The following is a 14,374-nucleotide window of genomic DNA, read 5'->3' as shown; positions in this document are numbered from 1 at the left end:
CAGTACAAGGCAAAGAGTACGTACGATGAATTGTATAATCATAATTGTGTTTACTCTTATACAATTCATCGTACGTACTCTTTCACCTCTGCTGCCGTCTAAATGAAAAAAAAAAAAAAAATGTCTATAGAATATGCTAGGCAGCTGATAACGCTATTCGCGATCGCACCCTACGCACCTGCGAATGGCTGTGATGCGCACGAAAGAATTGTAAGAGAGAGTGGATTAGTCCAGGCATCGCGCGAACAAGTGCGCAGTCCGCGGCATCTTGATCTGTTGCCAAGCGGGTAGGATTTCCATTAAAGCGTCACAGCTCTCTTCTATCCACGTCTCCTCGGTGCGTATCCTATCCGCGCTATCCAGTGACAAAAAACAACGAAATAAGGAAGCTAAGCGTCCGTCCTCTCACGCATGCATGGACATTTCTTTAGGCGAGGCACCGGCCGCTGAGCCGTGTATTGCCGTATTTGTTTCCAAACGCGAGGGCGGCTATCTTTGAGGACTATCAGCCGCGCAGGAAGAAAGAAATCTCGTCCAAGGGTCAGCGCGCCAGCCCTTGAAGCCACTTCTCTATCCGCGAGTGCGGTGCGCTCGCGAGGCGTGTCGTCGAGCACGTGAAACCGCGCTCGGCACTTAATTGTCGGCAACTGTACAGTGAAGATGCTGAGCGGTCGGCTAGCGCTGGTGACTGGAGGAGGCAGCGGAATCGGTCGTGCGGTATGCCTCGGTTTAGCTCAGGAAGGTTCCCGAGTAGTCATCGCCGACGTGAACAAAGACGCAGCGCGGGACACTCTCCGGATGATGCCAAGTGAGTATAGTGAAACTAGACAAATCTTGAAAAGACCGCGAACGAACGCTCGAATGGGTTTGAATCGCGAGGGTAGCTTTGGTGTACTTTTACGTTATCGTGCTTGCTTGCAATCGCTTGCATGCTTGCAAATCATACGAGTTCAATTACGCAATTACAAGGAAGCTCATTCAGTCATGGGAAGCTGTCATTTAATACTATGCAATCAAAGTTACGCTTTTTATATCATTAACCTTCTATTTAATTTCCGGAGTCCTCCACTACGGCGTCTCTCATAGCCTGAGTCGCTTTGGGACGTTAAACCCCACAAACCAACCAACTTTTATTCTTTACAATTCTTCACTGCGGTTCAGTTTGGGCTCGATAAGCAGAAACATGCACTTCACAACTACTGTCTTTTACTAACACGTGTGTGACTCTTGGCGCTTCTTTTCATCACAAACGTTTCGAGAAAATTCGTAACAACACTTTAATTCTTGCTTCGTCTTTCTCATTTGAGTTGCACGGATTCACATTATAACATGAATGGAAGAAAATTAGTCGTAAGTTCATCACAGCAACTGTCAAAACAATTCCATACTCAACTTTGTTGAGCCAATTCTTGCCCCCGCGAGCTTTATTGAACATTCATGAGCACTGTCATGCGCTTCAAGTACGTGTCTTCGCATTCGTGTTATAGACAAGAATACTTCATATTATGCCCTAAAATGAAGAAATAGATATATGGGCACGTGCACGAATTCAACTACATGTACATTCCTAGCAGTAAATTTGAAGTTCAGTGTTGCATGTACCTTGTTTCGCCGTTTTATAAAACACGTCCTCGAAATGCAAGTCACAGTGACCATTATCGCATCGGAAACCTGAAATACTCCGCATCTATTAAGCGGAATAATTGAATTTAATTGCACCTCTAACGAACGAAAGGACGGTGCTTCCCAGAAAGACCAAGTGGGTCTCAGATCCGGGATCTTTTGCACTTTGCTTTTTACCCGTTCCTCTTCAAACCTCTTTTGACCTGGCTGCAAAAGATAGACAAGGCTCGATAAGTCAAGCAGGTATACAAATCGCTAAAGCCTTTTAATCTTGATAACAACTTTGATCACATGGTCCGTTATCGAACTATCGCGTAAATGGTAGGACAGATAGATGCTGATGAAATATGGCACTGCTAAGAAAAAGAGAAGGTCATCCCTACCCATCTCAGCGTGAAGATCGCCGCGCGTGATTGTCCACCAGTCAGGACTGCCGACGCCAGTATTGGAACGCAATTACGCAAGCGAAACCTTGTGATAAAAGGTTGTGATGTCATGGAAAAAGTCACGGAGAAAGGTTATGATGCAAGTTTGTAGATTTATGTAAGATTGTAGATTTTGTTCCTTCACTGCCCCGGCACCGAGCCAACCAAATAGTAGTTCCAGCGGATGGAGTATACTCCTTCCTTTTCGAAGCTTTTCAGTCATATCCATGGCCACACAGGAATCACTGTTACCCCGAACACGCATCGCGTAAACTGCCCATGAGAGTACACCCGGTTTCTAGTGCAGAGATGCCAGGGAGCGAAGCAGTATAATATGAGTAGCAGTATGTGAAGGTTTATGCAAATAAAAGCGACGCAGAAGGAAGAAAAAGATGCTAGTGGCAGGCAACTGCGTTCACTCTTTCTTTTCCAACACGTTTTGCCATTACAATTAAGACTGCAAATTTTCAACAGGCCTTGCACGCTCGTCATCGCGCGATGTTTAGCACGAACTCGCATCCCTTCAACATCGGTAAATCATCCGCATAATTTAATGCGTTTGGTGGCAACGTTTCATACTCGCAACTTTATTAGGTAAACTATATACTCGCGGCGACATTGTGCTCCCTGTCGCAGATGAGTCGGACCATCAGGCGATTCAGGTGGACGTGGGCGAAGGGAAGTCGGTGCGGGAGCTGTTTTCGGCCATCCGGCGGCTCTACAGCAGTGCGCCCACCATGGTAGTCAACTCCGCAGGCTGCCTTACGCACAGCTTTCTGCTCAACACCGACGAGCAGGCCTTCGACGAGATGGTGCGCGTCAACCTCAAGGTATGTGTGTGCGCCCGCCAAGACCGTCGACATTACACCAAGGGAGTATCTACGCCATTCCATTTTTATTTGGGGTTTCAGGGACCATGCGTACTCCGAGCAGAGGGTGTAATGTACGGCTAAGGAGAGTGTATTTAAAGGGTGCGTCAATCTATGTGACTGCAGCGCCCCCCCCCCCTCCTCTCTCTCTCGCTCGATCTTTATTTCTTCTGCGAGCATTTTTCTTTTTTTCTTTAGATTGTCGAACCCCGTTACTGGTGAATATAAATCTCTCCTACCTGGCACACAGGCACACTACCTAAAGCATCAAATGTGTTCTCTTAATTGCAGCGCTTTACCAAGCCAATAAAATAAGTAAACAACTGAGAAAGTAATTTGAGCTTGTGAAACGTCGGAAATTGGTCTTTGAAGAAATGTAATGCACATTAACTGCTGTTTCAAGCCCGTAAAACAAACTTGGAGACCTGCTAACAAGTCAGAAGATAGTTAATCTGTTTGGTCGCGGCAGCTATGGCGAGCTGCAATAGTATAAGAAGCAACCAAACAAGCAGCTTCCCTAGGCGTCACCGCATGGAACGCGCCTTTCTCCAAACACGCTCTGATCTTTGTTTGTAGGCTTCAAATGGCGGCATATCCGTGTGGATGTCTTTCCTCAAACAAATTGCCGCTACTTTTCCTCGAAGGACACTAAGAAAAGATATGTGCTTTGAAGCGAAGAAAAACGCTTTCGAAGGTAACATAAAAGGGCAGAGCTAAAACATGTATAACGCTGACCGCATCGTCGTCAGGCAACTGGGAACATCAGATGAGGAAGAGGACAAGCTGTTGGGCTAGTTGGGTTTCCATAGTTATAGCAGCGCGTAGCCGGACAAGGACGAAGACGGAGGAACACGTAAGACGCAGAGGCGCTCCGTCTTCGTCCTTTTCCGGCTACGCGCTGCTATAACTACCAGATGAGGAAGTTTCACTGCAGCGTGGAAGTCGTTTCCTTCTCTCGTTTCTTTATTTTTTAGCTAATCGTTCCGTTAAGCGCTTCCTAAGTGTCGCCATAAAAAACTATTTATGTGCATTTTGTATGCAATGTGAGCTCGCGTTGGTCTGGCTTCTCAAGCGTCGTCTTGGCAGGTTTTATCTCGGCATCCTCCATTATATGTGAATGGAAATCAATCAGTGAAGAAAGACTGGGGCACTATATTACCCTTGGGAGCTACGCTGAAATTGTTTCTCTATTCTGCGGCTTATACAGACCTTTCCAATAAGCGTTGCCTATAGCTGGGCGTCATCATTTTACTCGCCGGACTGTTATGGACGTATTGCGCAAGCACCGTGTGCAAGCGGTAGCTAGAGTCTTCAGCATACCTGTTTACAGTTCAGAATGTAAGTTTTCGATGCCTGGTTTGGTTTGGTTTATGGGCTTTAACAACCAAAAGTGACTCGGGTTATTAGAGACGCCGTAGTGGAGGGCTCCGAAAATTTCGACCACATGAGGTTCTTTGACTTGCACTGGCACCGCACAGCACACGGGAGCCTTGCTTTTCGCCACCATCGAAAAGCTGCCGCCGTGGCCGTGATTTGATCCCGCATCCTTGGGCATAGTATTCGAGCGCCCTAATCACTGCATCACGACGGCAGGGCGGTATATATCTGGCTATCCCCTTTAGTGTGCATCACGTTTACGATGCATAGGTAAGATTTTAGAAGAGACAAAAGTTAAAACGCCTTCTTTGAACAGCAACAGAGGGCTGGCGTTGGCATTGCCGCTTCACCACGTGCAGTATAAAAACAGTCTAACGAGCAATATGGCGGCACATAGGGAGTGCTTACTAAGAAAGCTCATAATCAGCGAACTTATAGCATGCACGATAACCAATTAGTGTTTCCACTAAAGTCATTTTCATTCGTGATCACAGGGTACTTTCCTGATCACTCAAGAGGCGGCCCGGGAGATGATGGCGGACGGCGCAACGAAAGCAACTAGTGGGCATCCGCAGATGGACCGGTCCATCGTGAACATCTCGACCATACTGGGCAGCACGGGCTTTCCCAAAATGTCGTGCTATGTGGCCGCCAAGTCTGGCGTCATCGGCTTCAGCAAATCGGCCGCACTGGAGCTCGCCCCGTACGCCATCCGCTGCAACACGGTGCTACCGGGCGTCACGGACACGCCGTTGCTGTCGCCACTGGACGAAGAGACCGTGCAGAAGCTGATACGCCGGTCGGCCATGCGTCGAGAAGGGAAGCCGGAGGACATCGCCAGCGTGTGCGTGTTCCTCGCCTCACCCCGGAGCTCGTACGTCAGCGGCGCTGCCATCGAGGTCACCGGAGGACTCTCGGCATGACCTCTGGACTCTGGTTGTCTCTTGTGGGAGGTTCATCGACGCATACCTAAATGGCAATGGACCGAGAGGCCTTAGCTCGCTGGCGGCGCCCGCCTTAGCGCAATGGTTCACGTACTCGCCGTTTGAGCTCTGATTGTGACGGATGTATTGTTATAGCAACCTCAGTGAAGGTACAAGCCATAAATGATGCGTTGTCATGCTTTGTCTTTGGCGCAGCTTAGGGTATACTTTAGTCGCAGGTGTAGATACGGGTCCAGACAGCCTTGAACGTTTTCCGCAGTCGATGACCGTGATTATGGTTAAAATGAAACTTTCATCAGCCGATTCGTCTTGCATGGCAGAGTTCATGGAAGAAACAGCGGTTGACTTTGACTGTCACAAACTCCAAACTGCGATAATACGAGTCGGTTACCGATAGACAATGCGGAGCTTGCAGTGGCATTTCTGTCCATTTTTGTTTATTTAGCGTCACTTCATCTACCACTCATTCGTCGTTTTCATATTGACATCTTCGGGAAAATTGTTAGTAGTGACCTTTAAATGGAGCGAAAAATTTTCCCACAACGTAGGCATATGCACCCAGGATAATTTTTCGGGAATGACAGCGCAGGTAAATTCTCGTGTTGTTAGCGGGAGGTTGAAGTACCTTGCATGACCAACAAGAGCACTGTCATAAGAATCGTTATGTGGAGTGGAGTCATTTTATTTTTAGGGGAGGACTGGGCTATCATGTCCCGAATTCCCTAGGGTTGTTGAACAGAGCAAGTGGGATTTGCTTAGGGGCATACGCGCTGTAGTGGAGCGAGTGAAGCACGCAAGCGAAGAGGGGAACGTCGGCAGAATGCAGAAAACGATTCCTCTTGTAATTTCCTTTCCAGAACTGAAAGAGCAAGCTCAGCTGTCGTTGCTCACCAACCTCTCAACGAAAATAATGCGGACGAGTTACTTCTGTGTGCGTAACAAACGAATAAATAAATAATGGGGGACACTTAAGCTCCACCTTTAAGGTTATGACGCGATAGCTTGTACGTTACCCGCCCACGTATAAAACCTCGCGCTTTAGCAAAGCCATATGAACGTGTCTACGTGTCCTAGGGGTATTGTGAATGCAAGGGTCCTGGCAGGCTGATTCTGATGTCACCCTTCCATATGAAAGGAGAGGCCCGAGTTGTAAGTTTCTGTAAAACGCAATGTCACGCAACCCTACGTCCATCCTTCCGGCCATCCATGTCACCTTCCAGATACCGCCTGCCAGCGCCGTCATCGAGATTTTTTCACTCGCAACGCCAACGCCGGTGGACGGCGGCCGACGCCGGATTGTCGGTGAACGGGGTCTTTAACGCTATCGCGTTAATAAAGAAGCAAATAAATATTTCGGGAAAATCTGTTTCGGCAATAAAAAAAATCATGTGGCAACGAAACTTGAGGCAAGTTGTTAAAGCGAAAGCCTTATATCTCCCAACAACAGCGGGACTCGGCGGCGGTGTCCACAAAAAGAACAGAAAAAATCGGCGCGACGTATCGAGACAGTCACGTGGTCGCAGGGATATATATAGACGGTCACTTCTATGCATATAAACGGTTACAACTAATCCACTGGAGTTCGCCGTGATTCATCACTACTCCTAATATCTTCATACTTATTAATCTATCTCAAGTTTCCGTATCCAAGTATGCCAGCAGTCTTATGCGGGCCTCATATACCTTTGGAGTGAAACGCTCAGGGACAAAAAAGAAACATTCATGTAAATTGCAGTTATGCGTGATAGCTCGTAAACATGGTGTTAAGTATCGTCGAAAACAGGCAAGGTCTAAGCCTTAATTGTCAGGCCCTTTTAACGCAATAGCGTTAAAGGCCCCGTTCACCGAAAATCTAACGTCGGTGGCCGTTTGCCGACGTTGTGAGCAAAAAATCACGGGCATAGCTCTGACAATGGCGACGCTTTTGCCTAACATTGCGTTCGGCAGGAGCTGCCAACTCAGGCTCCTCCTTTCACATGGGAGGGTGACGCCAGAATCAGCCTGCCACTCATCGGGGCTTTATATGTGGGCTGGTAGCTTACGCTATCGCGTCATGCCTTTAAAGGCGCCGCTTTTTCCTCTAAATATTTCATCCTTGTAATGATCTCAAACTCGTCCTTCTCCTGTCCAGTAATTAACCCGAGCTGTGTTATAAACGGAGACAAATAGAGCGACGCAGGAAAGGCAAGCAGGAAGCTTAACCAGTAAAGTGTTCGCGGCACCCATGAGAGAGAGAAAACATTCACGTCCAGGCTGCATGCAGCGTATGGCGAGGAACAGTCACACAGTCAAAAGCGTTCGGATGGACCCGTTGGCACGGGAAACAGCGCTAGCACAGAATGTGAATTAATTATTGGCAAGGGTGGAATTTTCGGTATACAATTATTATTTCGACTTTGCCGATGGGATAGCGACATCTTGTCAGCTCGTCGTAACACAGCGGACAAGAAAGTTAGAGACTAGGAGTTACGAAAGGTTCTTCTTTTCTTTTTCTTCTTTTTTCAAATTTTACTCCCTCTTCCGATTAATCTGAACCATTCACTCTAATTACAGAATACAGAATTTTTTTACAGCTACATACACATTGAAGCACAACTTCGCTTCTGTCAGGGTGCGGCCTCTCATCACGGCACCTGAAACCAATCTCCCCATTTTCTCTTGCGTCGATCGGCTCGCTTCAAAGTCGCTCTTTCCCTCAAAGTCCTTCCCACCAGGCCCCGGGGGGATCCTCCTTCCTCTGTCGTTTCGTCGCGGCTGTTTGTTCTCGGAAACCGACTCGCTGGCCTGGCGGGGATGTTGCGGGAGGATCCGGTGTCTCTTTGAAAGCGACGCTTTTCTGCGGCCATTAATTATAGGGGCCGCCCCACGCGTTAACCCAAGACCTCAAGCAGGCCTTACGTTCTGCGCACGCGCATTTCGACGCCCCAAGCTCATAGGGGGGGGGGGGGGGGGGGGGGCAAAGCTTGGGGCCCCTTATTCTAAAGTTCTCTTTCCACTGGCCGTCCGTGCTGCGCCAGCCCGTAAAACTCCTCACAAGTTCGGATAGTAGGTGGAGGCGTCTGTCACGGCCGCTCCGTTTGCTAACACGAACACACACAAACGCAAGCGAGAATCCATCCATCCATCCATCCATCCATCCATCCATCCATCCATCCATCCATCCATCCATCCATCCATCCATCCATCCATCCATCCATCCATCCATCCATCCATCCATCCATCCATCCATCCATCCATCCATCCATCCATCCATCCATCCATCCGCCCATCCATCCATCCATCCATCCATCCATCCATCCATCCATCCATCCATCCATCCATCCATCCATCCATCCATCCATCCATCCATCCATCCATCCATCCATCCATCCATCCATCCATCCATCCATCCATCCATCCATCCATCCATCCATCCATCCATCCATCCATCCGTCCGTCCGTCCGTCCGTCCGTCCATCCATCCATCCGTCCGTCCGTCCGTCCGTCCGTCCGTCCATCCATCCATCCATCCATCCATCCATCCATCCGTCCGTCCGTCCGTCCGTCCGTCCGTCTGTCCGACATGCACAGCAAGGCATCACTATTCGGAACTACTTCCGCTTTGCAATCCTGCTGCCCGTGAGAGGTATAACGGCGAACACCGGAAAACACTTTCTAAAATACAGAGCGCGTACATTGAATTTGGCCACGTGCTGTACTGGCAAAAAATTAATTTTAATTATTTGCCTCTGATGGGGCGGCTGAAGAAAAATTTGAAAGACTCGGCAAGGGGTGAGGGTTCCCATTCCAATTTTTTCCGGACCCCAGGACAAATCTGCGAAGCGCTTTGCTCAAGCCCTAACTGGCAAGGGGATGTTTCGCATTCTGTAGCGTGAAACTCTAGCCACATTAAATTCTGTCCATTTCTGCCCAGCATTTCGTGCCATTTTTTTTTTTTTTTGGTTTCGCCGCGCCACCACACCATGGATGTCCTAACTCTGTCCTGAAAAAAAAAAAAGAAGAAAAAAAAAAAGAAGTCCGCATTCAAATATTGTGCGCTCCAGAACGCGCCTCCTTTTAAAACTTCATGAACTGAACTACAGACGCGGGTAATACGCAGAAAATGCGGTGATCTAAGCGGTTATTAAAGGTTCATTGAGGAAACAGTGTCATGTAGACCTTCACGTCGATGTGCTTTTATTTTACTATATATCCTATCCTAGATATAATGACTTGTTTTGCAGCTCCAGAAAGATCTGAGCTGTGATGGAGCACCGGCGATTCAATAAAACAAAATCCGTTCAGCACTATATATGATCGATTCACATGACAGGTTAATGTGATGCAATGATGGGAGGGTTGTTGGGCGACACACCTTTGTTGACCAAGAATTTATTCATTCTCTTAAACCCACCCTGACAGCCACCCGCCTACCTCCTACTTTTTTTTTTTTTTTTTTTTTTGGGGGGGGGGGGGGGGGGATTTTGAAAATCTTCGGCGCACATAGAAACCTTCAATTGGTTCGCGAAGAACAGCAATGCGCTTTGGAACGTTGCTATATTTTATTACTGAGTTTGAGTGACACGCGTACATGCTGAAATTCGTGTTTCCTGTATACCAGTTTTTTAAAAAAAAGTTATACATGAGCGTACTTCTATGCAAATAATAATAAAAAAAAAACTGGAACTTGGTCATGTTCATTGAGTCTCCGATAACTCGGAAAGCGAATGAAGTTCGAACGTTTGAATACCTTGTGATTTTTTTCCTCAGAGACGACGAAATAAACTCCGAGACGGTCAGAGAATCAATTCTCAGTCGTGGTGCCCACATTTCGATAGAGACGAAAAAGAGTGTTTACTGTCCCGACATGACTCGAGCAATCACTGCGATTTCCCTCAGCCTGAGTGGCTTCTGGACGTCGTAGTGAAAAACTCCGAACTCCGGAGATGCGATGAGAACCCTTATCGCATCTCTATCTGGTTCAGGCTCATAGAAATTAGTGAATTAAAATATACTCTTCTTAAAGTTTGTTCGTCTTTCATCGAGGAAAAAAGAGCAACGAAATATCCACAATCGGATCCCGAATTACAAATCCTAAATTAGCTTTAAGATGCTTGAGACGACAAACACTATTGGGAGGCAGCATCAGCAGCACTGGTACCTTGCGGTAAGAAACTTGAGCGAGGTGACCTGCTGACGTCACCTCGTTCTGCACTGGCTGACCGGCCTTCACGCGGTTTAAAATTTGTTGTAGACCCTCCGCGGCTACGCATGTGGTTAGGGCTTTTGACGTTTTATCCAAGGTCACAGGAACGAACCCGGGCCGCGGACGCGTATATTGGTTGGTCAAGTGGGCTTCCCGCAACTACCGAAATGTGTTCATCATGCCCACCCCCGAAGGCGCTGCTCGAAGACATCGTCGGGTCGCCGCCTCCTTGCCCGACTACATATCCAACATAACACTCTCATGGAAGAGCGCGTACGCATTCCACCACAGTGGAGACGCGCCCCACGTACGCCCTCTTCCCGCCAACATGACCCGAGAGGACCATAATGACCGACGCCTGGCGCAATTAAGTCCTGGCTATCCGCTATGGATTAAAACCCGGCGTATTTTACGTATACGCCTCCGGCCCCCATCATGGGGGATGGTATACAGCCGTAGTCGTCCGCCAGTCAAAGACAGTAAACGGGCTTACTTTTCGAGCCCGGGACATAACGCACACGGAGGAGGTCGCCATTGCGTTGACCGCATCTCATCCCATTTCCAAAACAATAATTTCCGATTCGCCAGGGTCCTGCCGGAACGTCGAGCAAGACTGGGTACCGTACCTAGCCTACCGCCTTCTAGAAAATTGCGTATATACCGGAGACCCTGCTCGCTGGAATATTGTTTGGGCTCCTGCACATATGGGACTTGAGGGAAATGAGGCAGCTGACGCCGCCGCCCGCGCGCTCTTTCACCGGGCATTCCCCTCCGACCCCGACATTCAAGAATTACAATTCACTCCTGCCTACTCTTTCAAAGATATCGTTCTTCACTAGCAATCTGACCATAGCCTTTATCCTGGCCCATGTAAAGGCCTCTCAAAGACGGAGGAGCGTTTTCTGCTCCGTCTTTATACTAATACTTTTCTGTGTCCGCCGCAACTCTAAAACTTTTTGATCCTTCATTCTCGGGCAGTTGTCCGCACTTTGCGGAGAAGTCTTCAGGCATCAACCCCAACCCCATCCGGGTGGACTGGGAGGCGACCCTGCTTGGACGACCTACAGGCCCTAAAGGCCTTGGTGGAGCACGCCCGGGCAGCGGCCGACGCCAGTAGGGTCCCGTACTATAGGACTCCACCTAGTGCTTGTGAGGACCAGCCCCTTAAGGGTTGATCCAATCAACACTCATGTATATACTCTTTCCGAGTTAGGTATTAAATGTCTTTCTCGTCCTCCTCCTCCAGGCCACGAAGGGCGCATTTCAATAAAGGCTAAGCGTAAGTACGTCCGTGTGCTTTGTGATGTCAGTGTACGACAAAGACCTCAAAACGACCAAAATTAACCTTCAGCCCGCTTCAACCGCGTCACTCATAGCCCACGTGTTGTCTCAGCACCAACGTTTAGGAGCTCTAGAAATTGCCAACAAGGATAAATAAAAAAATATTTTTGAGCTTCCCACACGAGGTAAACTAATGTCGCAAAAAAGAATTGGAGGGATAAGAGATTTTCAACACCGATGTAGCTGGTGTAGGTTGAAAAAATGGCCCTAAGGAAAGGTCTCAGGAGTGAGGTGGGGCCGAAGCTTTCTTTCATCCCAGTAGGCTTGAGTCAGGTTATTGAACGTGTGCATGCGCTCGCGAGCGAACTCCGACGCGAGAGCCGCCTGTGTCCGGCGCATCATACCTCGGGCTGTGCTGTTGGCGGCCTCGTTTTCGAGGCTCCCCGAGAGCGCTGGCACCCATGCAGAGGATATCCACGTGGCGGGTCAGTTTAGCAGCGGGCCAGTACGGGGAAAGCAGGGACGTGAACGCGCCCGCGTGCGAAATTTAGTAGTGCAGTCTTGTGATCCGTGAGTAGATGTGCTTCCGTGTAGGAAATTGCAAGGGCAATAGCTGCCTCCTCGACGACTTCTGAGGAGGTGACCGAGGGGAGGAGCAGAGTTACAAGAGACCGAAAAAGAAAAGATGTGACAGCATTAGCGGAATGAAAAAAAAAAGGGGCAGTGTTAAAGGCGCTTCGCGTCTATTCGTGAGGCGAGGCTTGAACGCCTCCTAATTTTTCTTGTGGGAAAAATATTCGCGAATTTCCGTTTGATTAAGTCCATGTTTGCAATGCGAAAATATACATCACGTACTGACCCCGGGATTAGACACAGACAGACAGACAGACAGACAGACAGACAGACAGACAGACAGACAGACAGACAGACAGACAGACAGACAGACAGACAGACAGACAGACAGACAGACAGACAGACAGACAGACAGACAGACAGACAGACAGACAGACGGGCGGACGGACGGACGGACGGACGGACGGACGGACGGACAGACAGACAGACAGACAGACAGACAGACAGACAGACAGACAGACAGACAGACAGACGGACAGACGGGCGGGCGGGCGGGCGGGCGGGCAGGCAGGCAGGCAGGCAGGCAGGCAGGCAGGCAGGCAGGCAGGCGGGCGGGCGGGCAGGCGGGCAGGCGGGCAGGCAGGCAGGCAGGCGGGCAGGCGGGCAGGCGGGCAGGCGGGCAGGCGGGCAGGCGGGCAGGCGGGCAGATAGATAGATAGATAGATAGATAGATAGATAGATAGATAGATAGATAGATAGATAGATAGATAGATAGATAGATAGATAGATAGATAGATAGATAGATAGATAGATAGATAGATAGATAGAGAGAGAGAGAGAGTAATTTAATGAGAAGAAAGGTAGAGAGGTGGGCCGACGGTAGAGAGACCCTGGCCTGCTGCTACACACTGGGGAAGTGGGAAGGAGGAAGTAAAAGAGAGTTAGGGTGTGAATGAAGGGTGATGATGTCATAGTACAGTGAGGTTTCACTTGTAGTCCGAGTTGTTTAGGAGACCATGCACACACTTAACGACACTCTTGAAACGTCATATGTCGCACATGTCTTGGACACACATCACTTGTCACTAAACAAACACCGCCACAATTACAAAGAACTCTGCACTCTCACATGCCAGCACAAACGCAGGAACACACACACAATGCACTTCACCAAAAAATCTCAAAGTACCACATACACGTGTGGTGCTCGCGCACTTGAGGAGACCATGCACACTCGTAGAATGCAACATGCAGCATATGTCTTGAACACGTACCACTTGTCACTGAACACACATTCCGGCACAAACGTGGAAGCAAGTACACGAGGCACTTCAGCAGAAAAAGTTCAAAGTGCACTGACGCATGTTTCAGTACAAATGCGTATGTACGTGTGATACTCGCTCACTTAACAGCACACGCAAATGTCACAGGCGGGAATCTAGGCCAGTTTCACTTTAAAAACAAATCAAACAGTGCCTTCATCATGCACCAGTTATCCGTTTGTTTCGCCTTGGCACCTATGGGTGGCTGTCCAACTGCTTGAGAGTATTTTCCAAGGCCCTCCTCGTGTCACTATAGGTAAGGCACTCACAAATAATAGGAAAAATTAACTTGGGAATGTTGCAGTTCACGTAAATCAGGCTTGCTTCAACTCCGATATTGTGGAGGTAGCCTTTGGTGTACGCGACTCCAAACCGTAAACGATGGAGTAGAGCTCCTTGGTGTCGCATAACTTTCGATGGTTCGTGAAGTCGCGAGCTTGCATCTAGCCGAGAGATGCGCTCTTGCTAATGGCTTGCATCGTCCCAGTGTAGATCCATAGCAGACTTCACTGAATGAGCCAGTAAGGCTGCGGCGTCACTCCTTGAGAAAGAGTTTTATGGAAGGCTGTTCTTCATGAACCAGCTTGGCTTCTGCATCAGCACTTTCATTTCCTGTGATCGCGCAATGGCTGGGGATCCATTGAAACTTTACGACGTGGCCACGCTGGAAGGCATCAGCAAGCAGGACAACAATTTGTCCGCGCGTACAGCCAACGCTTTAGTTATGCATAAAACATACTAATTCACGGCAACTGAATTGGCAGGCATAAGAGAG

General features: G+C 48.7%; 1 protein-coding gene across 1 annotated transcript; it reads left to right on the top strand.

Annotated features, from left to right (window-relative positions):
- Positions 1–363: 363 nt before the first annotated feature.
- Positions 364–8,158, top strand: LOC146197919 ((3R)-3-hydroxyacyl-CoA dehydrogenase-like). The gene is made up of 3 exons (XM_084593195.1): positions 364–808; positions 2,685–2,878; positions 4,789–8,158. The coding sequence occupies exons 1-3, from the start codon at positions 661–663 to the stop codon at positions 5,215–5,217; spliced, it is 771 nt and encodes a 256-aa protein (XP_084449321.1). The 5' UTR covers positions 364–660; the 3' UTR covers positions 5,218–8,158.
- Positions 8,159–14,374: the final 6,216 nt, after the last annotated feature.

This window comes from Amblyomma maculatum, chromosome 2, assembly GCF_055883805.1.
Source record: "Amblyomma maculatum isolate TAMU_Amacu chromosome 2, ASM5588380v1, whole genome shotgun sequence".
NCBI classification, from domain to species: domain Eukaryota; kingdom Metazoa; phylum Arthropoda; class Arachnida; order Ixodida; family Ixodidae; genus Amblyomma; species Amblyomma maculatum.
The sequence above is the reverse complement of the archived record's forward strand: the minus strand, read 5'-3'. Positions and strand labels throughout refer to the sequence as shown.